The 26,705-nt window shown below is 43.4% G+C and overlaps 1 protein-coding gene and 1 pseudogene across 4 annotated transcripts; one reads left to right on the forward strand and one right to left on the reverse strand.

The window, feature by feature from the left end:
- Positions 1-5,867: 5,867 nt before the first annotated feature.
- Positions 5,868-23,602, reverse strand: LOC136467764 (uncharacterized). Of its 4 annotated transcripts, none has more exons than XM_066466547.1 (5): positions 23,245-23,602; positions 9,795-10,536; positions 9,640-9,693; positions 9,331-9,515; positions 5,868-6,312 (listed from the first exon to the last, which is right to left on the reverse strand). In XM_066466547.1, the coding sequence occupies exons 2-5, from the start codon at positions 10,465-10,467 to the stop codon at positions 6,226-6,228; spliced, it is 999 nt and encodes a 332-aa protein (XP_066322644.1). In that variant the 5' UTR covers positions 10,468-10,536; positions 23,245-23,602; the 3' UTR covers positions 5,868-6,225. The 4 variants fall into 4 exon arrangements, with proteins under 4 accessions (XP_066322644.1, XP_066322642.1, XP_066322643.1 ...); XM_066466545.1 differs by lacking the exon at positions 23,245-23,602 and adding an exon at positions 11,215-12,051 and having other exon boundaries at positions 9,795-10,494; XM_066466546.1 differs by lacking the exon at positions 23,245-23,602 and adding an exon at positions 11,215-11,349.
- Positions 16,960-20,043, forward strand: LOC136467765 (CLIP-associated protein-like; annotated as a pseudogene).
- Positions 23,603-26,705: the final 3,103 nt, after the last annotated feature.

The following is a 26,705-nucleotide window of genomic DNA, read 5'->3' on the forward strand; positions in this document are numbered from 1 at the left end:
ACGCGACGTGCTCATTGAGCTTCCTGCCGCAGTGGTGGTGCATGCACTTGCTCTCTTGCCCGGATCACGGAGTCATCTCCGCCTCGATCAGTCGATCACCAGTGCCTCACAGCTCAACACGTACAAAAGATGTGTGGATCAAGATGGCACCGGCAAACAGGAAGCTGCTGCTGCAGCATCAGGCTGCCATGTTTGTTCAAAACTGACGGAGGGGAGATGGGGACGTGACAATGGGAACATGCGCCAGCAGGAGGTGTCACTGTTGGAACGTAGCGAAAGATGCAGAGTGTTCCTCTGGCCTGGGAAAATGGCAGGCTGGCATTGTGGACACTCTCAATCGAGTGTTCAAAAGATCAGAGCTTCGACGTTGAAGACAAACCTGTTTTTACCGAAGGCGGTCGAGACTAGCAAGACCGATCTTCAGCAGCGACACGGCACGCAGAAATTGAAGGCGACCGATGGATGCGAGCTCTGAAAAACCTTGCAAGTGGAGTAGTACTAGTAGGCAAAGGTCCAGAATAAGGCACATAGGTACTGTTTAGATGACAAAATTTTTAACGAAATGTCACTGAAGCACTTTCGTTGTTATTTGGCAATTAGTGTCCGATCATAGTCTAATTAGGCTTAAAAGATTCGTCTCGTGAATTTCGTCTAAACTGTGTAATTAGTTTTATTTTTTATTATATTTAATACTTCATACATGCGTCTAAAGATTCGATGTGACGGGAAATCTTGAAAAAATTGGCATTTTGGAGTGGAACTAAACAGGGCAATAGTTGAGCATGATGTCTGCACTCTGCTGCTGATTTCGATGCAGATGTTCAGGGTTCAGTTCCGAGCTCTCCTTTGTGTGTCGCGATTTTCTTTTACAATAAAAAGTATGGTAGCTTAGGCAGTTCTGATCCCAATATCGCAGTACAGTTCTGTATGGACGACCTCAAAAAAAAAAAACAGTTCTGTATGGATGATTTGTGGCCAGGCGACGAAGTGGATAGAACAGCATGTTGAGTGTCGGCGAGGAGAGGAGACAAAAAAGGAGCTTAGGCCACAGGGGGGACGCAGAACTTTCCGTGCCATTACTGATCTGTTTGCCGCTGAATTGAGTAATCAACGAGCGAGGCAGGCTAAGTTCGGGTTAGCCGGGTTAGGTGCTGGTTAGGTCCGGACTGACCACTGTCGATTTAGGGGCAAAACCACAACACCTTCAGTTCCACTGCATGCGCCGGGCTAATTTGACGCCACGATTCGTAGCTCCTAGTACTTACTACCTATAAGGCACGGCAAGGGTTTTTCCCGGACCTGTTGACCCCGTGACTCTTCTTCTTCCTTTTTTTTTTTTTTTTGCCAAAATTGCAATTCCAAGTTCAACTGAGCATCTGAATCCTCAGCAAGTTCTTGGTAACCTGATCTGAGACACGAGGAACAACTTTTTTTCACTGTACTGTACATGGATACTTAACAAAAACGCTTTGGCGAGCTGACAGGTAAAAGGGGACTCTACGCTTGTCTGGTCCATCGTCCGCTAGCGATGCAGATGCAGTGCGGTCGGTCCGTAGATCGGGCGATCGCCGATCGGGCATTTGTTCTGCTCGCACCGCATGCATCTGTTTGGATGGCGCCGCGCCGGTTATTCGTGGATCTAGAAACTGTGCGTCCACAACGTACTCCGAGAATGAGGACAGCGTCCAACTAGCAGCGGCACATGCATGCGCCACCGTGTGTGTGCGACTGTGCGCTACGGCCGCACGATCATATACGACGCCGGGAAAACCACCGGGATCGTCCTCCCAGCTAAGCCAGCAGCAGGCTGCAGACCGATCGCCATGCACGCACGCGCACTCGACGCCGGCTGGCCGATCCGTCGCCCACGATTGCTGGCGCTGTCCTCGTCGTCGTGCATATCGTGTTCGGCTGTCCATGATTTTTAGAACGCAAAGCGGCATTAAGTTCTTGCCGCTTTTGTGGAGGAGTGTCGAGCTCGACATGTCTGGAGCTCTGCCTCCCGTCTGGCTTCGTAGGAACTGCGGTCGTTTTTCGTCTGAACACAGTAACTTGTTGAGCGAGACCTGTGTGGACTGATTAGTACGAGTACTACTAGAAGGCTACATCAATAAGGAGTCAGCTAACTTGCAGCAGAACGAAACGGAGCAAAAGGCGATGACAAGTTTATGGAGAACTACTTGCTGAATTACTGAAAGGTACGTAGTAGTGCATGCCCTGAATTCAGGTTTTGAGTTGGCAATTGAATATGCGGATGTGTTTGTGGCCCGGGGGTCAAAAGGTTTGGTGAGGATGTTGGGGGCAGTGTCCCCAAACCAATTCCACGAAAAGCAATAATCGCGCACACATGCGTGATGTAGGCCGGGTCGATCGCTTAAACTAGTTTTTGTGCCATTCTTTCTTCCGATGCTCTCTCAACATGATGCTCGCGGGGGAAAGGCCAGATCTCTCCTACTACTTTTACTACGCACTATCTCCAAAAGAACATGCTGTTGACCTGGCAAACGACACTCTTGCTTCTGGACGTGCATTATGCCAAGATCATCATTGAGACTTGAGAGGTACAGTGACATGTATCGTGTGCACAGCATGGACACACAGCGACACCTTGTGGACTTCAGCTTCACTGATATGCAGTGAAGTGTGTATTAGTAGTGGGCAGTCGGCGTGTTGGGCAAGAGATTTGCTAATTCGGTTGCTTTTATATATATATAATTCGGTTGCTAATTCTGTTGCTGGGGCCATTCTTGCTGCATTGGGATGGATATAACTTGGCACGAACGGCACCAAGGACCACTAGCTGATGACGACGTCGTGTACTGGCGTGTAGGATTGGCATGGCCTAATTCGCTCCAAGATGTCAATGCGCCACATCGCAAAAGGGAAGGAAGAAGGATATGCTCCATTGCGTCAGTGTATATCTGTGTAGGTCAATTATATGATCGTTCAATGAGTTGCCCAGGCTTCACGCGTAAGGTAAAGTCGTTTCCGCATTTTGCTTAATGCAGATATGAGTAGCTTATGGGAAGTTTTGGTTTGAGGTGGGGCATGACTGCATGAGAGATCCATTTCTCAAAATTAGTAAAATGCCTATATACTATATGCTTATACTAACTATTAGTTTTTCAGAAATGATGTGACAAAAGTTTTTCATTCAAGAAGGCGAAATAGTCATTTTGGTCCCTCAAATATCGTTTGAGGCCCGAATTCATTTCTGAACTTTTGAAACGGTCGTTTCAGTCCTTAAACTTTACTTTTGAGTTTAGTTTCATTTTATGACTATCAAAGTGACCATTTCTTCCTCAAACTTTGCATTTTAGGCTCAATTTCATCTATGAACTATCAAAGTTCAGGGACTATGCATAAATGCACTTTGATAGTTCATGATTGAAATTGTGTCCAAAGTGAGGACTGAAACAATCATTTTGATAGTCCTAAAGTAAAACTAAGTACAACAGTAAAGTTTGAGGATTAAATCAATTATTTTTAAAGTTTAAGGATAAAATTGAACCTTGGACGATAATTGATATATCAAAATGACTATTCTGTCTTCAAGAAAAAGCGGAGAAGTGATAAGATGACAGGCTGCCCTGTACCTCAAACTAAATAACTCTTTAATAACGTTCTCGTCCAACTATTATGGTCCTAGCAAAAGAGACCTTTGGAGAATATCTGTTCCGTAATCGCCTCCCATTACCAGAAAATGGTTGCTGAGTGTACTCCTATGTGCTAAGTGTTCACCGATGTGGCCCAGTCGCCCAGATGACTATGTCATGTTCGCTTAGCTGATAAGTTATTACTGAAAGTATTATTGGCTAATTTGTTTTGAGAGAAAAATATTATTTATTGACTGTACGCCTTAGCGAAGAGGGCGTAGATGAGCGGCAGCACGACATGGTCGCCATCAATGTCCATCAAGACCGTCACATTTCTCATGATTGGCAGCATTTGCACGGATGTGATGTGACAGCAGTCAAGCACCGACGACAGTCCTGTGTTTTTCCACAATCCTACTTCCTCCGTTAAAAAAAAAAACTATAAATCTCATTTCCGAAGAAATCAAAGAATCTTAAATTTAACTAGATTTTTTTAAAATCAGTATTTATATTTTTCAAATATATTTGTTATAAATATATATTTTTGCTAAGTCTACTGATACTTATTACGCATCGTAAATAACTATATATTTTTAGACATATTTAGGCCCCGTTCGGATGGCATGGTTCTGAAGGTATTTTGGATGGTTTGGAAGAATTCTGGAGGAATTTGTGAGAGAAAAACACTGTTCCGGATGAAAAAAGAAACGGATCAAGCCGGGTTCAAGGGCACGCAAACGGGGCCTTAGTCAAACTTAATATTGATTGACTCCTCAAGAAACAGATCTTTTTTTAAATGGAGGAAGTAAGATGTACTACCTCTGTCAATAAAAGATTGCAATCATAATATTTGTGCAAGTCGATTAACTTATATTTGACCAAATGTATAGTGAATACGGAGTAGTATTAACATTTACATCACCAACCAGATGTCCCATGAAAATATATTCCATAATAAATTCAATGATACTTAGTTTATATCATAAAATATTAATAATTTTTATATAACTTTTTTAAAAAGATATGGTAGAAGCTCAGTCTTTCTATTAAGATACGAAAGGGTGTTTATGTACACTAGGCCAAGTACACCAAACGCCTTCCAGAGGCATGGCAAAGGGAACCAGAAGGAACACACAGGTACCCTTCCAAGTAGCGCGAAGGGAGAAAAAAGAACTCCCAAGCGGCACTACCCTGTTGATGCTAGAGCCATCTTTCTTTGATCCTTGTTTTCCTTAGCTCCTGAGGCCACTTGTTGCGTTGTTTGGGATCTGAGCAATGGGAACATAGCGAACTATTCTTTCGTCTTGTAACTTTGATCGAACTTTAAATCGTGTGACTTCTCAAAAAGTGAGAATTACCTTTTGTGGACGGATGGAATGGTAGATATGTTTGTCCAACACACACATGTACTCATAACCTTAGTCATCGGAAATGTAAAACATGAACTCATTCCACGTTTCGGAAACTATGTTCCCAAACGAGGAATGGGAATAACGTGTAGGTTGAAAGTCTATCCAGAAAGAAGATACGAAAGGGAGTAACCAAACTTGAGAGACTGGGACGCTTACAGTAGTGCAGTTTCTTTATCCTCGTCATGTAATTCGATTCTTTAACATGAGTTGATTGTTTGATTGTGTAATTGTTGTATGCACGCTAGATGAAAATTCAACAGGTTCAATTTAACAAGTTTTTAGTGGTTGTCTCACGATACTAGGTACATGTTCCATCTCTCGAACAAACAGTGCAGTTTCCTTACCCTTGTCATGCAATTCAATTCTTTGACATGCACTAATTGTGTAATTGTTAGATGAAAATTCAACAAGCTCAATTTTACAAGTTTCTACGGGTTGTCCCAAGATACTAGTTACATTACATGTTCCATCTCTCAAACAAACAATACAAATATACCTCCTTTGTACCATTGATTTCTAAAAATGATGAGTAGTATTGACGCTCGATGAAAATCCAACAGGCTGTGTATCAAGTTTCTATTAGCTGTCTCAAGATACTAGACATGCGTTCCATCTATTGAATGAACAATATAAATAGGTTTCTAAAAGTGGTGTCCCGCGTTCAACGTCCCCATTCTTTCCTAATGCATCGTTCCAGAGACATGGCTTACGGCTGCTAAGGTACCAAACGTACAAGAATAACGCACAGTAGATGCAGGCACAATCAAGTATACCAAGCGTGAAGACCCAGAAGCCGAATAATACATCTTTCAGAAGGTACAAATTCACGCACTATGAAACTCACCAGCAAGCTCGAAACGATACTGTTTTCCCTTTTGTTTGGAGAACGAGGAAAGAATTTTCATATGAAAGAAGCTCACTGCAAAGTACAAGTCAAGAAGCCGATGTCTCAACGAGACAACATACAGTTCCTACCTTACCATGGTTATTTTTACATCAGCTACAAACATACTAGAATCCATATCCAAAAAAAAAACAATACTAGAACAATGCTTTATGATAGGAGTAATCACTACAGCGAAAGTGCCAAATTGATGGTAAGCACCATAATTCCTAAGTTGAGGAACAATCTCAATGCACATCTTGCTTCAAACCAAGCCAGCTGATCATACTAAGTCTCAGGAAAACTAACAGTTCAGCAGAGCAACATGCAGCACTCATTTTCTCATTGAAGACTTGCTGATCGTCTCAAGATTTGTCTTGCAGCTCTCTCTCAATTCTTTCAACTTCACAAAAGTAGAATGCTGAATAAAAGAAAATTCGACTATTATAACAGAATCATAAACCAAATATACAATTAACCAAAGGAATACAGTTAGTGGCATAACATAAATACACTACGGAATAGTAAACATAACTAATAGGCTGACCTTATACCAAAGAAGAATACGTAGAAAAATGTCATGCAAGATGTCACATGCAATGTGCGAATGCAATATAATCAAGTTTACACATATCCAAATGCTTAAGTTAAAGAATTCTAAGTGGATTTCAGAACAGCCTGAAAGAACTTGAAGCAAAGTTGTAAACATGAGTACATGACTAGCAATCTTTGAAAACAAAGGCAATAAAAAGACTCAGAAGCACTTCAGTTAATGAGAAAACAACCAGAATTGACAGTCTCACCAAAGCAACTGTATAATTTTCTCAGTATCTTTTTAATCCACATATCACTCAGAACATGGCAGAATCAGAATGAACGCTTTACCAACACCCAGTTTGTGGGCTAATCAATTGAAAGTTCAAGACATAGACTTCTGAAAAAGAATGGACGAAAAATTCTCTACTCCCTCCAGTCATGTTAAAGTAGCCATATGTGAAAATGCAGTTTAGAGTTTAGGATCTTTCACACCCCGTTTACCCTTCGACCCCTTACCTCTCATTTTGCATACTCGTATAGTTAATGTCCCTGCATAACTTGAACACTTGATGTTCACAATTCTCGAAAGCATCCTCACAAATGGCATGCAGGAAGAAGAAAAAGAAAAAAAGAGTTTGCCATTGGAGGAAGGCATTCCACGGTCATGAACAAGATTGTTCAAATCGCGATTCTGAATTGGATCGGAACTCCAACAGTAGGATCGTAGATTTTCCTTAAGAAATCAGTTAAGATCGTAAAGTTGTAAAATGGGACAATAGAATCAAGATTTTAACTATGGTCATGAAAAAAAAAATTCTGGTTGCATGCATCCACTAACGCCAATCGAGACACATGTATGCACTTTGACCAACAGATTATTAAGTAATGCAAGTAGGGGTAGCATGGCAATAATTTCTAATCATTATTACGGCATCATGGTGTTAAAATTTGAGGCCAAAACATCACTTAAAACTGACTGGAGGGAGTACGAAACAGGCAATTACATTAGGCACCGTCACAAAATCCAGCAATTTACCCCAGAATAGAAATGTCTTTTAGGGGCCGTTTGGATCCCTTCATTTTGGAAGGAATTGAAATCTACTTCATGGATTAGGCTATTTGGCTTGGAATTTGACATTCCATAACTTTCCCAAGCTCACAAATAAGCCTATCTCAAATTCATAGGGTGAGAGATGGAAATGGATTCTATAGATCACTATACTATAATTCTACTCTCCAACTTATAGCACACTCTTCAACTCATTTCCCTACAATAGAAATGCAACATATAAGTATGTCCCTTGTATGCCTAACAATAAATATACAAATACATTCTATATACAACTATATTAGCTTAATTAATTTATGTCTAAATTATAATTATTAGAATGAATTCAATTCCAATGATCCAAACGGGCCCTTAAAGATTTGTGCATACAACAATCAAATAGAACCAAACAGAACACTTGTCACATGCCCAAGAAGAAAAATGGCTACTACTCCCTCCGTTCCAAATTATAAGACATTTTGGCTTTTCTAGATTCACGGCTTTTGTTATGCACTTAGATATACACTATGTCTAGATGCATAGTGAAAGAAATGTATCTAGAAAAGCTAAACGTCTTATAATTTGGAACGGAGGGAGTAACTAACATGAAAGTTCTTCAGCACAACTCCATTTCAAAACTAAGGCCAGATTCTCACATAGTTAAAAGATACAATAACTTTGAAGTAATTTACTGCAAAATGTATTGGAAAACAGACAGCAGATACAAAGGATCACAAAGTAGTATGCCCCAACAATTTCCCAACTGCGAACAAAGACAACGAAAAAATGATTTCACAAGTACAGGAGTTAAGATAAATGGCAACAGAACCACAATGTTCAAGAAGGCGCTAGGCGGTCTCTAGGCGGTGACCCACCGCCTAGAGCCTAGGCCAGCCTAGGCGTTCGCAAGGCGTTAGTATATACACACATATATGTTTAAAAAAGAAAAAGAAAAGAGGAGATAAGTGAACTTCACTGAAGAGAAAGGCCCATAAACAGTAAACGGCCCAAAGCCCAAGTCCCCCAACACCTTATTGGCTTATCCCTTCCTCCTCTGCTCGGTCTCCCACATGGCCACCGCACACGCATACGCATATAGCCGCCGTCGCCGTCGCCGCTGGTTCCTCTCCCGCATCTCTCTCTATGTCTCCTCTGGTCGGCGCGCCGCCCGCACACGCACGCCGCCCGCCGCTCCTCGCCCCCACCGGAGACCTCCGCCCGCCGTCCGCCGGTCCTCCCCCACCGGTGACCTCCGCTCGCGGCACGGCTTCCTCCCTCATGCAATGCGGCTCTGGGTTTGGGTGGACGTCACCTATCCCTCCGCCTACCCCCTTAGGCGAGGCGGCACCCCTCCGCCCAGCGGCCTGGGCGAGTGCCTAGGAGCGCCTTTTTGAGCATTGCAAAACCATGAAGCAAATAACATGATATTTATAAAAGGACTAATTCTTTAGTTACACCTACAGATTCCACCAGCATATGCACCTTCAACTTTCAAGTATTGAGCTAGTACTCCCACCTATATGATAGTTATGTTTTTTCCCAGCTGTTTGCAAAAGAAAATATAAGGAGAATCTTATTTGCCTATTGTCTTAGCCCCCAAATAAATGATTTAAGACCCAAAGCAGAGAACACGTGAGTTTCAATTATCACAGATCGTTCTCTTAAAACCATGATCCTTCTAGCAATCAAACCATATCAACATGTGCAAGCAGATGTATGCTGAACAAACTGCCACGGACATTATTTTGCGCTATAATCACAGGTGCATATTGATGGCAACTGGCAAGATACAGATACACAAGCAACAAATTTTGTATTAAGCAAGGAGTGTTAAAGATGGATAAAACAACTTACAAGCTGTGTTGACTCGCGGACAAGGGCATTTTCTGTATAAAGAAAGAGTGATCTCTGTTGTTGAGATAGTTCGAACTCCATTCCCACAGCTCGCTTTGAGTTATATCCGGCTACATTGGCAGCATATTCACCTCCTCTACTTTTTTCCTCCAACAACCTGGCAAACTTGATGTTTTTCTTCAATACTAAGGAATCGGCACAGATGAATTGACATCAGTAAAATGTAGCCACATAAATAAATCAGAAGTAATTAGTTACTTATATATCATCTTATGAATAAGATAAAAGGAGTTGAATTTGCAGTCATACCAGAAAGCCGGCTTCTTGCATCCTGATAATGGAGATCCATCCACATAAAAGCAGCTATTTCGGGGACAAGGAAATGAAGGTAAGATATATGTTTGCATGCCATCATGCTGACATAAGCAAATGCATCAGAAATGAAGAAATGAATGTGAACATACCCTTAAGACAGAAAGAACAAGCACAAGATTTTGTGGCGACAGCTTCTTCCAAACCCCCAGTTCTCATAGAAGCATGCTGAACACTAGAACTTGGCATGTCACCACCTGCCGTAGCATCCAATGAAGACAGAGGCTTCTGATTTCCTGATGACCCAACTATCTCCTCCTGAGTCAAGCAATCGCCGTCATTTGTTGATGTTTTATTAGCTAGCTCTGAGCTGCAAAAATGGCGTGGCAGTTCACCATTCATCTCATCATTATCTTCATCATCATAGTCACCTTCAGATTCCAGCGAAGAATCCTGCTCCTTATCACTGAGATTAAATGAATCGATTGATGCATAATGGTTCTTCAAGTCACTGGCCTCCTTGGATAACAGCCCAGCTGCTTCAGCAGCCATGTGTTGAACCCTAGTGTTCTGAAAGATAGAAGGCCTTTCGAAATTCTCTTTGGCAACACCATCAAACAAATGCCCAAATACAATCCCCTTCCCTCTACTGCTGGTTTTTGCATTTTCATCAAACCCTTTCCCAGTCGCAGTGTCCTTTTCAATCCGTCTGATCTTTATCCCACCCGTACTCTTCTCCAGATCTGATGTGGCTGGTCGCTTGCAAAGGACATTTGTCAAGTCCCCAAGCGCGCGTCGACCACTACCATGAGTGTTTTCCGCCATTGCTAGGTCCAGACCCTCACCAATCAGCTATATTGACAGCACCAAAAAAAAAACTCTGGCCTCAAATGCCTGGTCAATCCACAGACATAAAACGTAATAAGCAACATGTACACCTTGTGTTGAGCAGTTGAGGTAACGGCAAAAGTGAAATTCCAAGCTGGATAGTGTAGGCCAAACAAATAGCTAGGTTTTGCTCATAAAAAAACAACACAACTGGATCTGGCCAATGCAGGAGGGAAATCGAGTACCTGCGCGGGGTGCTAATTGAACTTTTTGGGCAAATCCAAGCCCTTCTGAAGCAGACAATGCAAGCCACAAACGAACAGATAGAAAATCCAAGGATCTCTAAGACGTAATCCTCCCAATCTCACTCAAAGATCAAAATGCGAAGTCGATGTTGTTAAATCAAGGTCATAGCACCGTAACAAAATGAGTACCCTTATGCCTAAGGCTAAAATTCAGAGCGAAAGAAGTCACGGATCCACAACTCTTGCGCAGAGACGCCGCGACCGCGACTACAATCTACCCAGGGGAGGGGTGAGGGGGCGCGGGCAGCGACAAACCCGGCGGCTACCGGGGACAAATCAAGCGTTCCAGCCTTCCAAGCGTGCCAAGACATGAAACCTAGCAGGATCCTCTCCCTCCTCACGCGCGTGGACTGTGGACTCGGCAGCCGGAAAGGAAAGCGCAAGTGAGGCGGTGCGGTGGGCGACGGAAGGGAGGGGGGGTAGGGTTTGGAGCACGAACCTCGCCGCAAGACGCCCCCGCCTCTCCCAGGTCGCCGCCCGCGGGAGCCGGGGAGCGAGGTGCACGCCACGGAGGATGGGAGCGCGGGTTTGGGGAGGAAAAGAGCGAGGGGTGGGAGCGTCGGGTTTTGTTGGTGGAGCCAGCAAAAATGGAGGCGGAAACTGGAGCGGGCGACCTGAGCGAGCCGAGACCGAGAGCACCCCACCCGCGCCCCAGCGCTGCGCGCGCTCGCATTCAGAAATTCAGGGCAGGGGACGCCGCAGCCGCGCCCGCGCCCGCGCGGTTGCGAGCGCCAGGGGCCAGGCAGGGCCCAGGGGGCGGGAGCCGAGTCTCCGAGCCGCGCGAGTTGGATTGGGAATCCGCACCTGCGCGGCCGACGCGTGGCGCGCTGCACGGGTCAGGCGCGTGAGTCGTTTCACAATCAGTTTTTTTTTTCTCCGAAAAAAAAGTTCAGAATCAGTTTTTGTTGTCCCGAAAAAGTTCACAATCAGTTTAACGGCCCACCAAATTCTAAACATAATAATATCATGAATCGTACATGTGCATCGTCTTAAATTTAAATTTGTTTTGATTTGAATGCTTTTGACTTCTTGGCCGTTTAGAAACGTCTTCGGTTGCTGATTCTTGCTACTCTTGCGTTGAGCTATGTCAAAAGACCATATAAAAACAGCTCCTTCCAATAGAGTCCGAAGCGTAAAAATATACTAAATCAGTTCTAAATTATAGTTCGTTTGATTTTTTAACCTCAAATTTGACCACTCGTCTTTTTCAAAAATGTGTGCAAAACATCACTTCTTTTGTTGCGGTTTGCTTTATTAACAAAAGTTCTTTAAGAATGACTTAAATTTGACTATGTTGGCACAATTTTTTTGAATAAGACAAGTGGTCAAACTTGGGGGTCAAAAAAGTCAAACGAACTATAATTTGAAACGGAGGGAGTAACTTTTCTTGTCTTCTCACAAATTTGACATAAATTATTACAAACCTATCATTTTCACTAAACATTTTCCGAAACGATTTAAGCTCCACCAAGAAAAATTTGCTCCACAACAGGAACCGGAGCCTGCCAAACTACCTTAATTTCAATCTGAAAATCTTTTTTTTGGTCCATGTGAAAGGACTTTGGAATTTACTAAAGTATATTTTGTTAAATTATATGACAAAATATTACTTCTAAGATTACTCCCTCCGTTCCAAATTATAAATAGTTTTGGCATATAGATACATAGCAAAAGTTGTGTATCTAAAAAAGTCAAAATGACTTAAGTTATAACTAGGAAAGAAGAGAATATGAGTTAAGTTTTTTTTATATTTTTTTAGATATAACTTAGGTAGCCAGTTAGATTTCTTGTGGTGCAATACACTCCTTTGACCAGCACACGGGATCGCATTTTACTAGATTTATTCTAATATCTAACAATATTATGTTTTCGGTTGTAGGTGACATACCCGTCGATAATGATGCGTCTGTGGTAGACATGCGTAATTAAAAACGATGTTCTCAGCGCTAACCGACTTGGTAGACGTGCGTAATCCAACATCATGTTTTATACTGTATAATTCAAAAAAATATGTTTTTAGCGTTAACCAAATTATATTAACTAATAAAAGGTCAAATATATCATACTAAAAGTTTGCGTCATTCATGGTGCCAATCTGATCCGTAGACTAAAGTTTATGGGTAATGCTACGATTAAGACCTCCGGAAGACTAGACGTCTCGCTTCACTCATTGCTGTATGCACCGCTCGTATAATAAAAAATAAAATCAACTCCCACACGCCTCGCCCCGCTCCCGCATACGGCGCTCGACTGCCAGCCTTACCAGATGTGGCGCATGGCTGCCCTCTCCTAGTTTCAGTGCGCAGCTGCCTACGAGTCGCGGTGGCACGTTTACCGGCCTACCAGGCGCGTAGCCTCCTGTAAGTCAGCAGCGCTCCGCTACCGGTCCTGCCAGGTGCGGCACGAGGCCGCTGCCTCCCTGTCCCAGCGCGTAGCCATCGCCGGGCCACTGCCTCCGACGAACTCCACATGCCAATGAGCCTCCATTCTCCAAGCAGCAAGGAGATTTTTTCGCTGAACCTGCATGTTGTAAGCATCTGTTTCAAGTGTTTCAAATGTTTCAGAGGTATGTTGCAAGTGTTTCATACGAATATTGCAAAGTAGATTGAGATGTTGCACATGTTGCAATGGTTGTGCACATATGTTGCAAGCTCGTGTTCTCAATGTTTCATCTGTTTTTTCTCACGTATATTTGAAAGTGCATTTGCCCCCTATATGGGTTTTGGTGTAATGAGATCTTAATGAGATATATTGTAGCTTTAGTCCCTTAAAAGCTTTAAAAGAGTTGATCTAAGATGAAATGGTATCCCTCAATTTTTCAAGTGCAAAAAGCGAACGAACCCAAAGCGCTCTCCAAAGCCTTTTATTTTGTTTTGGGTTTAGGTATGTCGTACTATAAAGAGGGATGCAAGTTTAAGTGGTCTGAGAAAGATAGAGTGCTCAAGCATAAAAATAAAATCAAAAGAGAGACACAAAATCACCTTACAAACACTTGGACATTGTTTGTGGACTTTTGGTAGCCCTCAGGGTGAGCCGGGAGTATCGACTGTCAGAAGTCCCGACGTTTGGTGCCGGAAGTCTCGGCGCTTGCTGACTTAGCCGCAGCCCCCTGCACATCTTCGCCTGTCAGAAGTCCCGATGAGAATCGGGAGTTTCGGGTGCTGAAAGTTTTGGCTCCCTCCGAAAGTCCCAACACTTCACGACTTAGACGCCTGCGCATCTTCGCCCGTCGGAAGTCCCGACGGGAGTTGGGAGTTCCAGGTGCCGGAAGTCCCAATGCCTTGGGACTTAGTCGGCTGGCTTACCATGTCTGTCGAAAGTCCCGATGGAAGCCGAAAGTCCCGGCGACCAGCCGGGAGTTCTGACGATATGCGAGCAAGCACAGTGAACTGTTTGTGTGAACAGTGTTTTTACGTTAAGCCGAAAGTTCTGGCAATCTGTGTCGGGTCTTCCGACTCAGATCTGAACGGTTGGATTTGCCTGTGAGTATAAATAGCGCTCCCCTCTCTTCTAACTGGCATCACTTATTCATTGCTCACCAACCTTTGTCCAAAACTGCTCCCAAGCATTCAAGGCTCCCCTCTCCTCTCCTATTTGCTCCAATCTTCGATTCCCCTAGGGTTTTGAGTGGAATGATAGTGGATTGAGTGAGAGAATCACTTTGACAAGCTTGAGCACTTGATTTCTTCGTCAAGCCGGTTGGATTTACGTCTATTACTCTTGGGTTCTTGAAACCCTAGCCGGCTAGGCGTCACCCAAGAGCTTACATCTTGTGGAAGAGTCTTGGAAAGTTTGTATTACCCTTGATTTTTTAGTGAAAATCTCGAGTGACCTTTGTGGTTGCTTTGAGAGAGAGGAAATGAGGTGGAAGAGACTCTGATTTTTGTGGTCTCCTCAACAACAAGGACGTATGAGCTCCTTTGTGGGGTTGTCGAACCTCAGGATAAATTATTGTATCCCGCGTGCTTGTTGTTGTTGTGATTTGTGCTATCATATTTGTTCTTGTTGGTTTGCCTTCCTCCCCAACTCTCCTCTTAGGGTTTGGACTCGATCTACGGAGTGGTGACCTTCTAGTGTCAAAGGAGCAACCCAACACTTCATCTTACCACTGAGGAGTGGGGCTGTAAGATATCTTTCACTCAAAGTTCGTTTTAGCACTTGTAGTGCTATTCTCGTAGGTGCCAGAACTCCCGGCTGTTTGTGTCGGAACTTTCAGGCTGCTGGAAGTTCCGGCCCAAACTGTCGGGACTTTCGACTGTCACTGACATTTGACTTTGAGATTACGCAGAAACTTTTTAGATACGCCTATTCGCCCCCCTCTAGGCATTGTTTAGATCCTTTCAATATTGCAAGTGTGTTTATCTATATATTGCATATGTTTTCACACATATGATGCAAGTGCTTTATCTGGATGTTGTTTATGTTTACAATGTTTTTCAAGTGTTTTTCAGATGTTTTTGCAAGTGTTTTAGACGCATGTTTCATTTACTTTCAGACGTATGTTGCAATTGTTGCATCCGGATGTTTTAAAATTAGATCGAGTGTTGCATCTCCCTCTTCGCCTTTCTGTCGTCTCGCTTAGGTGTCTGGCGCAGGAAGGCGGAGGCGGTCCCTACTGGCGTGTGCGGGCCCCACATGCTTATGGGCGGGTGTAGGCGGAACGTGGGCAGATAGGCGTGGGGCACGATACGAGGGAGCAGCGCGGGCGTTCGGTCCGGACGCTAGCCACGCCCAAAGTTTATAGGCCCCGTTCGGTACACCCAAAAGCTAGAAAAGCCACCTCACCTTCATCGTTTAAATAACGACCTCTCCCTGCTGTTTCTCAAGATTCCTACCAAATTAGATGTCGTCTTATCGTAGATGTACCAGGACATCTCAAAGGAAAGTGTTAGACATCGACTCCTATGTCGTCTTACCGTAGATGTACTAGGACATCTCAATGGAAAGTGTTAGACATCGACTCCTATCTGCTATGTCATTTTTCTATGTTATGAGACAGTCTCTCATACATGGATACGTGTAAAATGCTTAACTTTTCTATTTCTGCTAGCTCAAGAGATTTTTTTTTACGTATCTCTTCTCTATGTCATCTCATATTAGCATTCGAAGGTGCTCTTGTAGCATCTCCAATGGTGTGAATAATAAAAAGAAAAGTCTAGGGTGGAGCTAAAAGACAGTCTCAAATATTTCAGATGCCCTCTCTCACTGGCTTATAGCTAGTGCTATATTATATTATATTTTTAGGGATAATTATATTATAGTTTCTTTGGATATATTATATTATATTTTTTTAGAGAATATTGTATTGTATTATTATATATAGTTGGAGATGCCTTACGGCCCAATCGATAGGTGGGCAGTGGTCTGGATGTGTCCTTGGTGGGTTTGGTCACGTGAGAAAGTGGGAAACAGGCCCAACCTTGCAGGCTTCCTGATTGGAGCAGTTACGGGCCTATTTTAGGCTACGTCCTGGACTCCTAGTCAGTCTGTAGCCTGCCGAGCCTGGGCAGGCCGAACTTCTCACTGGATCGATTTCCTGGCTTCAACGATGACAACTTCTCACTCCACCGCGGCTCGGCCCACCATACCAGGCCCACGCGTGCAAGCGCATGGTGTTTGAATCCAGTGATTAAAGTTTAAATATGTTATATCGGGTATCACATCAGGGTGTCACATGGAAGCGTTCGGATAATAATAGTAAAATAAATTATAAAAGTCCTCAGTAATCCAAATGATGAATTTATTAAACCTAATTAATCCATCATTAGAACATATTTAGTGTAGCACATATTGTCAAATCATGAGCTAATTAGGTTTAAAAAATTTGTCTCGCAAATTAGTTGCAATCTGTGCAATTAGTTATTTTTTAGTCTATATTTAATACTCCATACATATACCCAAACATCCGATGTAATAGAGAGTAAATTTTAGAGAGAAAAACTAAACAAGACCTAGGTCCCCACGTTTGTTATAAGTCTTGTGTGCGGGGATTTACCTGGACCTGCTATCTGACGGAAACAAGCTTTCCAATATAAAAGCCATGCCCCTAGCTTCTTAAAATTTCTTAATGCTATAGTAAGCTATGGCAAATTTTGTACTTTCATCATTAGCAGTCCGCTAATTCATCGATGCCCCCTTAAGATTTTACTCCCGCCAGTCCGCCACTAATAAACATTATCGAAAGGACAGGGACCTAAACGCACAACTACACGAACTCTCTGAAGTCTGTCTCGATAGTCGATACCCTGGCACTGTTGCAAATTCCCTTCCATTCTCTGAACTTTCTGATCCCACCGCCGGTCCGCCACCTCGCCTTTCCCTACCACTCCCCTGAACTCACCGCCTTCACCGGGGGATCCCTCAGTCCTCAACCCAGCCACCGGCATTGCCCCTCGTCGTCGGGTAAAGCGGAGATGGAGGCCACGCGCGCCAAGGACACGAAGGAGCGGCTGGCTGGCGTGGAGCGTCTGCACGAGGCACTGGAGGCCGCGGCGCGACGCGGCCTGAGTGCCGGGGAGGTGACGTCCGTGGTGGACACCTGCATGGGTCTCGCCAGGGACGGCAACTTCCGCATTGCCCAGGGAGGGCTGCAGGCGCTCTCCGCCGCCTCGGTGCTCGCCGGCGACCACTTCAAGATCCACCTCAGCGCGCTCGTGCCCGCCGCCGTCGAGCGCCTCGGCGACGGCAAGCAGCCCGTCCGCGAAGCCGCGCGGCAGCTCCTCGTCACCCTCATGGAGGTCGGTCGCTTCTCCGCTGTTGCCTTTTCAGAGGGAGAGATCGTTTGCTTTGCTCGCTTCAGGTTGGCGTTTGGTGGGAAACATCAATGGGGGAGGTCTTTTATTGCCTGGGGTACCGCTGCTATGCATGTCGAGCTAGAACAGAAGTTGTATTGGTAGCGTTCTGGTGACTGTGGAATGTGGATTGAATTTTTCTGCGGCCTGCATTCTGATTTCTGGGCTTGAATACGGTTAAGAATTTGAGTTCCGAGGACAACTAGAGCTTTCCCTTGGGTCCAAATTGGTCAATTTTGCTTACTTGAGTTTAAGATGGAGATTTGGAAAATAGGTGTACCTGGATGGTTACTGCATTTTGCATTTCAGTGGTACTTTATTATCCAACTTGTCCTGTAGGGTAATCTTAATTCATGAAATTTATTTTAGGAGGCAAGAATCAATTTTCGGCGTGCTGAGCTTATTAAACGAACAAGTATTTCCCTTTTTTTGGGCACCATCTCCATTTTGTCATAGTTGGATGCAGCTTTTTGATAAGTGATTTCCTTTTCCACGTTGCAATTAGAGAACTATATTCCAACCTTGTCTGTATCTCAGGTTTCTTCACCAACAATCATTGTTGAAAGAGCTGGAAGTTATGCATGGACTCATAAAGTCATAAGAACTGGAGGGTGCGGGAAGAGTTTGTACACACAGTTGCAACTGCAGTAGGGCTTTTTGCTTCTACAGAGCTCCCACTACAGCGAGTGTTGCTTTCACCTGTATGCAAGGATGATTTCATTTTTGTTATCGAAAGTTTCTCCCTTTAGTTTGTTCCATAGTTGTTAATGGTAAACTTCTTTGGCTTCACAGGTCCTACAATTGATGAGTGATTTGAATCAAAGTGTTAGAGACGCTGCAATCATGTATTGAGGTGTGTCACTACAGATATGCCATATAGTTCCTTTCCAATTCATAAGAAATATGTTGTACAAATCACACTTCTTGTTTTGTTTATTAATTTCATGTGTTTTTCCACTTTTATCTAAACTCTCGCTATAGTTCCATTGTTCTTACCCTTAATGTCTTGTATGTTAGGTTTACTTCCATCTCACATAAGTCTAATATACCAAAAAGGTGAAAAATCTGTACTTCTGTAGCTTTCACCCTTTTTTCTGGTTGCTTTCTATTGCTCAGAACATCATTCACTCATACTTAGTGCCTGTTCTCTGATATTTCATAACCACTTTATTTAATAATTTAGTATTAATTCCTTGTTGTGTGTTGCTTGTTTTATACTACCATTTACTTCTGCTGTATACGATGTTGCCATATTGCTTTAAAAAATGCATCAATGGCAACTGTTGATGTCCTGCACTTTACGCACACCCAAATATGCAATCTATTTGGCTTTTCCCAAAGGCCTTTGAGTGGAAAAGGGTTCCTTTGGTCTACATATAAGTTTTTTTTTTGTGTGGTGGTGGTGGTGGTGTGTGCGTGTCAGTGTGTGTTTGGGGTGGAGGGTGGAGTCATTTGTGGGATGAATGGCTGAACATATATTATTTTCCAGCATGTGATTCTCCCTAAAGACCTGCATTTAATATTTCTTTGGTTAAAGCACATTGTATGTAACTTGACTGCTTTCGTTATCAATGTTCACCATAGGAGATGTACAGAAACATGGGATCTCAGTTCCATGAAGAGCTGCAGCGCCATAAGCTACCTGCCTACATGGTAACCCATGAGGACTCCTTTTGTTATGTTTTTACATCTAAAGTTCACCATGCTAGCTAGCATATTGCGAATATCCTTTCTTTGCCTCGTTTGACATTTTCAGCTAAAGGAAATAAATTCAAGATTGGATAAAATAGAGCCAAATGCTCCCTCATCCGATGGAGCTAGAATGCAGTGTGTTAGTGCTCCAAAAAGAGGCAGTCCAAAGAAAAAAAGGCATGCCAAGGGAACACACATTATTTGGAGGCAAGTTTTACCTTTAGCTTTCTGGATCATTTCATTCAGTTTGTTTAGCACCATATAAATAATACACAAGGGATATTAGTCTGTGACAAAGATTTCAAGTAACGGTTAGCATATTTTATCTCTGTTGGGAGCTGGGAGCAACAGCATCTTCTTTTTGGATGTATAAGCTTGTAGCGCCCCCGCCCCCCCCCCCCCCCCCCCCCCCCCCCCAAAAAAAAAAAAACAAGAAAACAATGTATGTAGTCATAGTATGGTGATGTTCATTTGGAACATGATTTGCTTACCCTGTTTGAAACACTCCTCTGTTTATCAGGTGCTGTTGATTATCCATAAATTCTTATGCTCTTAAAACAGTTGGTTCCTCCATTGTCCTCTCAGCTATCTGACCGAAGATTGAGCATAGTTAAACAGGTAATCCTTTCTTGCCTTCTTGCTATTGAAGTATGAGCACATGTAAGGAAAAAGGTAATGGCTCTGTTCGCTGTGCTGAAAAGCCATGGCTGTAAGTACTGTTCGCTAATTTGTTTTGAGAGAAAAACACTGTTCGTTCGCTAAAATAGTACGGCTCATAAGACAAGTGAACATGGCCAATAGCTGGTGGGGGTGGGTTGTGGGTGGCGTGGTGAGGCGGCTCGGCGCCAACCACTGGTGGTGGAGCCGGGGGCAGGAGGAGGGCGAGGACTGACGCCTGCGAGCTCTGTGAGTTTAGGGGAGGGCAGGGTTGAGGGCGACGACGGGTTGCGGGCAGCGTGGCCAGCTGCGAGGAAGCCGCGACTGGGGGCGGCGGGGGAGGAGGCGGGGGTGGTGGAGGAAGGAAGAGCGGTGCAGGGAGGAAGAAAGCGTCGCGGCTCGAGGTGGACGACGGGGTCGAGAGCGTGACCCATCGATAGTGTGGTCCTTTTAGCCGTGCCTTGCGCCGGTCGCATCTCTCAGCCGATTTCGGGAGCTCCGAGCGAGGAGCCTATCCTTTTTTGAAGAGAATTTCTATATGTTGCCCGGTTGTTTTGTGTCTTTGCAGTAACCGTTTTTGTGGCCGTCGATGTTGTCACGTGTGTTCTTTTGGAGCGTGTGATCTCTGTTTGTTTTCTTCTCGATCCCCCTCCACTCGTGTCTGCACCTGTGTTTGTTTTTGTGGCAGTGACATGTGGGCTCAGCTTGTATGCGTTACTGTTTTGATTTTTTTGGGACTGGCGCCTGATTTTATCACGTCTGTTTCCCCATTTCCATTTCGTTTCATCTTCCTCCAGTCGAGTCAAGGCGACTTGCCGCCCGCCGGCGCGGCGACCGGCGATTTTTAGGTTTCGGCGAGCTAAGTCCCCTTGCCCCCTCTCTTTGTGTTTTATTTTCATCCATGCTAGGGTTTTGTGTGTTTTGCGGCGGCAGGCTATTTTTTTTGCGGCGGTATGTTGATGTATAGGAGAGGATGTGAATGAGGTTGTGTTTGTGGTTGGGAGCGCGGGGGGTCGCGCTGGCCGCCTCCCCGTTGCTCGACCTCACGGACCGAGACTTCGCCCGCGGGGCCGCGGCCACGGTGAGTCGCTGCCTCCGTTTCCACGCCGAGCATGGCTCGCGGCTCGACGTGTTCCACGTGGCGCTGCTGGCGTCCCCGCCGTCAGGGGCGGCATGGACGAGCGACAGCGCGTTCGGGCGTGACGTCATCGGGTTGGTCGTGGCCGCCGTGAGGAGGGACGCCAGGGAGGGCGGCGACGGCTTTCGGCCATGGTTACCGGGTTGGGGGTGGGTGGTGTGGGTATGGCGGGAGGCTGCTGCTGTGGAAGGGAAATTGGAATTGGGGCTGGATGTTGGTGGGCGGCAGCTGAGATCCGTTCATTTTTCAGTTTATTACAGAGACATGGTTCAGTTTTAGCTCATGTTTGTCTCACTAGTCCTCTGTTTTCTGCTAGTAGTGATTTGGCTTTTGAGTAGATATATAGTAAGGTTCATCACTCTTGTGCTCCTTCAGTTTCTTTTATGTACAAATATATGGTACAGTTTATTTGTCACTGCTGTCCAATTGTTATGTGCTGAAATCAGTTGCTTCTCAGTTATCTGTCCATGCTGATAAATCTGTGCCATTTCTCTTATTTGCTGGCTGCTTTTCTTCTCAGTTCTATCCATAACGGCGGCAGCAGCTGGCATTCAGCAATGCGCTCTGTAGCTTCACCAATTCAGTTTAGAGAATCCGTCTTTCTTTTTCAGTTCAGAAGCAGTAACCAGTTTTGGTACTTTCAGATGGTCTGTAACTTTTCTTTTTCGGTGCTTGGACTCTATCAGCACTGATCCTTTCGGTGCCTCTTCTCTTGGTTTTGTCGGTTCAGATTTGAAGTTCGTTCAGTTTCTCGTGCTTGCTGCTACGTGTCTCAAATGCGTTTGGATTTTGCTACGTATCATCACTATGCTTTCAAGTTGTTCCATGCTGTTCGGATCAGGGTGCTGATCTTGAGCAGCATGTCTGGGGTCTTGATAAGTACATGACGGCGGCAGCAGTCATGTTCTTATCAAGACCCCATTTCTCTTATTTGCTGGCTGCTTTTCTTCTCAGTTCTATCATAACGGCGGCAGCAGCTGGCATTCAGCAATGCGCTCTGTAGCTTCACCAATTCAGTTTAGAGAATCCGTCTTTCTTTTTCAGTTCAGAAGCAGTAACCAGTTTTGGTACTTTCAGATGGTCTGTAACTTTTCTTTTTCGGTGCTTGGACTCTATCAGCACTGATCCTTTCGGTGCCTCTTCTCTTGGTTTTGTCGGTTCAGATTTGAAGTTCGTTCAGTTTCTCGTGCTTGCTGCTACGTGTCTCAAATGCGTTTGGATTTTGCTACGTCTCATCACTTTGCTTTCAAGTTGCTCCATGCTGTTCGGATCAGGGTGCTGATCTTGAGCAGCATGTCTGGGGTCTTGATAAGTACATGACAGATGACGTTGGCAAGCTTTCAAATTTATTTCTTTTGATCTTGCTACATGATTTATTTCTTCATCTTCCAGCAGGTTCTAGGACTAAGTGGCTATACTTCACCTGACGGCGAATATAGTGCTTTTTTTTTCTGATTTACCCTCCTTATTGACTAAAGAGTCTAAGTGGCTATACTTCACCTAAGGTGAAGAATTTTTAAATTTTATCTTGAGCTCCTTACATTCTTCTGGCGAGCCTTACTCGTGCAAGTCTGAGGCCTGTCGATCATTTTTCTTCAATCTTCACCGCTCAGTTTACCAGTCAAACTGGTCGGTTTCAATCTTCACCACTTAGATTACTAGTCAAACTGGTCGGCTTCAATCTTCACCACTCGGCTTGATGATAAACTGTTTGGACTTGATCAAGACAGTGTCACCAAGCAGATACAAAGTGCTCGGGGACTAGCTGTGGGGGTACGACCCCCGATATCCACAAGACAAGACATGGGCCGTACCATCAGAGGTGGTCCAGCCCACAAGATCAAGACGTGCGGCGCACGGCACTGATCGTCGTACACCACAAAGCTACAAGAAGATATTATAATACCAAATAGGATATTTTTCTTATAACCAGCCCTCCAGAGTATATAAGGAGGGGCAGATATTCCCTTGACGATATATCATATCTGATCAAACACAATATAATCTATAAAGACAAAGGACGTAGAGTATTACGTCAAGCCGACGGTCTGAACCTGTCTAATCGTTGTCTCTTGCGTTCTGTGAACATCCAGTTTTTTCACATGCATCTTCACCGATTTATCTGCTATGATGGCATACCCCCAATAGACCGGCAACCAGATTTCAGATTTCGTCGAAGAGAAGCGCGTACCTGAATGCGATGGCCTTCTGGTGCAGCGCGTTGGCGGGGAAGGACTAGTAGGTGGCGTCGCTGATCCTGAGGAGGAGCCGACAGTGCCTAGCGGAGGAAGCTGGAGATGGCAGAACCGCAGAAGGCAGCGAAAGCGAGAGCACCGCCCGATTTGGAGACCGCGCGAGGTGAAGGACGACGCAGCAATGAGAAGGAGGTCGGGCTGTTAGGGGTGGAGCGGCGTCGCCGAGGGTGGCGCGTGTGGCGGCGGAGCGAAGGAGTCTTGGTTGGAGCAACGCGGGGGATGGCCCGCGAAGCTTCCCGACGTATCGGGTCCGAGACGAAGCGGCCCAGATACGTGGCCGTTAGAAGCACGGGATACGTGGCCAAATGAGATGCCGGCTTTCATGGTGCAGTATTTGTCTTGTTAAAGATAGCATAGGCAAACTGACTGATGCCAGAGCTTCTAAAGAACCAGGAGAATGGTGTGTGGACCAGTGAAAATTCTCTGTTAAATCAAAAGAAAAAAAAAGAATCGTGTGTATGGTCAACCTGTCCGGTGGAAGTTTCATCTGGAAAGAGGTAGTATTGGATAGTTCTCATGTATTCCAGTTTCATCTGGAAAGAGGTAGTATTGGATAGTTCTCATGTATTCCAGAGATGACTGGCTCCGTTTGCTTGAGCTTATAAGTCAGAATCAGCCATATTTTTTCAGCTATGAAATAATGTTTTTCTCTCACAATAAATCAATCCTACAAATCAATCACAGCAGTAATAAGTTCTGCCGAACAGAGCCGGTATCAGATTATAGACGAATTGCTTATTGCAGAGATCCATGTCTTCAGAGGAAGGGAATAGAGAGCCGAGTAGTTGGAGCCTGGGGAACTGGAGTGGTTTCAGGGCGGGGAGTGGAAAGACAAAAACAAAAAACGCTTTACGTAGTGGGCTTTCTGTTGCCTATTTAGCAGCCCATCTAGAGAGTGGTACCTTGGGCTTGCCTGTACATATGGGCTTGTTTCCTATAAACTATGACTTTCTACAGTATCTTTTTGAAAAGGCAAAAGTTCATATTATCTCCCTCAATTTTTACGAAAGTTCGTTTCCCTCCCTGAACTCCAAAACTAGGCAAAACACCTCCCTCAACTTTTAAAACATTCATCTTACCTCCTTGGCTCTGTTATAAGTAACTTTGAAGGCGGTTTTGTCTTTTTCTTTTTTATTTATTTCGGCTGAATCTTTGAAAAAACATAGGAAATCACAGAAAAACCATAAAATAAAAAATTCAATTTTGTTGGACTCCATGTGAGTAGTCTACACAGTGAACATATAATATGGTATGCTTTAGTACAAAGTTTTTGTTGTGGCTTTAGATATATGTTTTTTTGTAATTAATTAGAATGATTCATAACTGCAGTTTATATGGTGCAATTGTGATGAAATTTTTATGGTGGGCTAATTATTGTATGATTGAACTGTAGTAAAAATTTCATACTCATTGGACCATGTATGGCTTCGTTATAGATTTATTTCTATTTCACAAGCATAAACCTAAATAAATTCTAACTTAAGTTATACATGATCCAATGAGTATGAAATTTTTACTATAGTTTAAGCATACAATAATTAGTCCACCATAAAAATTTCACCGCAATTGGACCATAGAAACCGCAGTTATGAATTATTCCATTTAATTACAGAAAAACATAGATCTAAAGTTACAACAAAAATTTTGTATTAAAGCATATCATATTATATATTCACTGTGTAGATCTACTCATGTGGAGTCCAACAAATTTGAATTTTCTATTTTATGATTTTTCTGTGATTTACTATGATTTTCAAAGATTCAGCCGAAATAAATAAAAAAGAAAAAGACAAAACCGCCTTTATAACTGCTTATAACCGGGTCAGGGAGGTAAGATGAACAATTTTAAAAGTTGAGGGGGGTGTTTTGCCTGGTTTTGAAGTTCAGAGAAGGAAAGCGGGCTTTCGCGAAAATTAAGGGAGATAATGTGGACTTTTTCCTTTTGAAAACCGACGTGTGCTGCTCCCTGTTTGCCTGCTTGGAAAGGCTGGACAATTTTGGATTTTCCAGCATCAAGCTAGCATGTATAGTTAGCTGGAAGTCCTAATCATGCTTTGCAATGTCCTATTCGCTTGGCTGATAAGTCAAGGTTGAAAATATTATTGATTGATGTATTATGAGAGAAAATTATTGTTTATTGGCTGAAAAAGTACGGCTCATGCTCAGAACTATTGTTGTTCGTTCCTTTCGCTTTGGCCCGATTAATAACACTGTGTATCAAAAATGGAAAAATGACAGGTTAGGCATCATCACATAACGATGGTTGATCAAGCTGCTACCTTTCATGATTGGACATGTACCGGCTAAAGTGGAAACAATAGTCAGTTCCTATTTCGAGGTTAAACCGACTCTGGGTTCTGGAGCTGAAGGTGTAAAGTAACAGGGTTCAGAGTTCAGTGGTCTTGGTTTGAGATATTACAGCACTACCCGGTTGTAACAGTATGTAGCGTGTTCATTTGTTCTTATACAATCGTAGATTATAAGCTAGAATATTATTTTTTCTCACACCAAATAAGTCAGTAGCAAATAATCTACGATCATTTATGATGAAACGAACAAGCTGATGGATGGCAAAATAGGCAACTATCTACTGCTCCATCCGTTTTAAATTGTACTAAGTCATTCTAGCTTTTCTAAAAACATATTTTTTAGGGTTAAGTCCAATTTACACCTTCCAACTTGCAGCAAAGTTCGGATTTCAACCTCGAACTTCAAAACCGGACAACTTTGGCCCTCCAACTCTCGAAAAAGTTCAACTTTCAACCTTCTGCGCGGTTTTGCGGGTGAACAGTAACTTTTGATATTTGCAGGAGCGTCAGAATTTTATATTCTTTTTTCGAGCATCTTAACTTCCTCAAATGAAAAAACTCAAAACTACAAAGTTGTAGATCTCATCGAGGTCTATAATTTACATATAAAAATTATCTTTATCCGACATCGTATTGAAGGGTTTTCTATTTTTTGAAATTTGAGTCTTATCACGCGATAAAATATGGTGCTGAAATTTTATATTATTTTTTCGAGCATCTTACTGTCCTCAAATAAAAAAACTCAAAACTACAAAGTTATAGATCTCATCGAGGTCTATAATTTACATATAAAAATTATCTTCATCCGACATCGTATTGAAGGGTTTTCTATTTTTTGAAATTTGAGTCTTATCACGCGACAAAATTGTTTCACGCGTGATGAGACTCAAATTTCAAAAAATAGAAAACCCTTCAATACGATGTCAGATGAAGATAATTTTTATATGTAAATTGTATACCTCGATGAGATCTATAACTTTGTAGTTTTGAGTTTTTTCATTTGAGAACAGTAAGATGCTCGAAAAAATAATATAAAATTTCAGCACCATATTTTATCGCGTGATGAGACTCAAATTTCAAAAAATAGA

This window comes from Miscanthus floridulus, chromosome 7 (genome assembly GCF_019320115.1).
Source record: "Miscanthus floridulus cultivar M001 chromosome 7, ASM1932011v1, whole genome shotgun sequence".
Classification (NCBI taxonomy): domain Eukaryota; kingdom Viridiplantae; phylum Streptophyta; class Magnoliopsida; order Poales; family Poaceae; genus Miscanthus; species Miscanthus floridulus.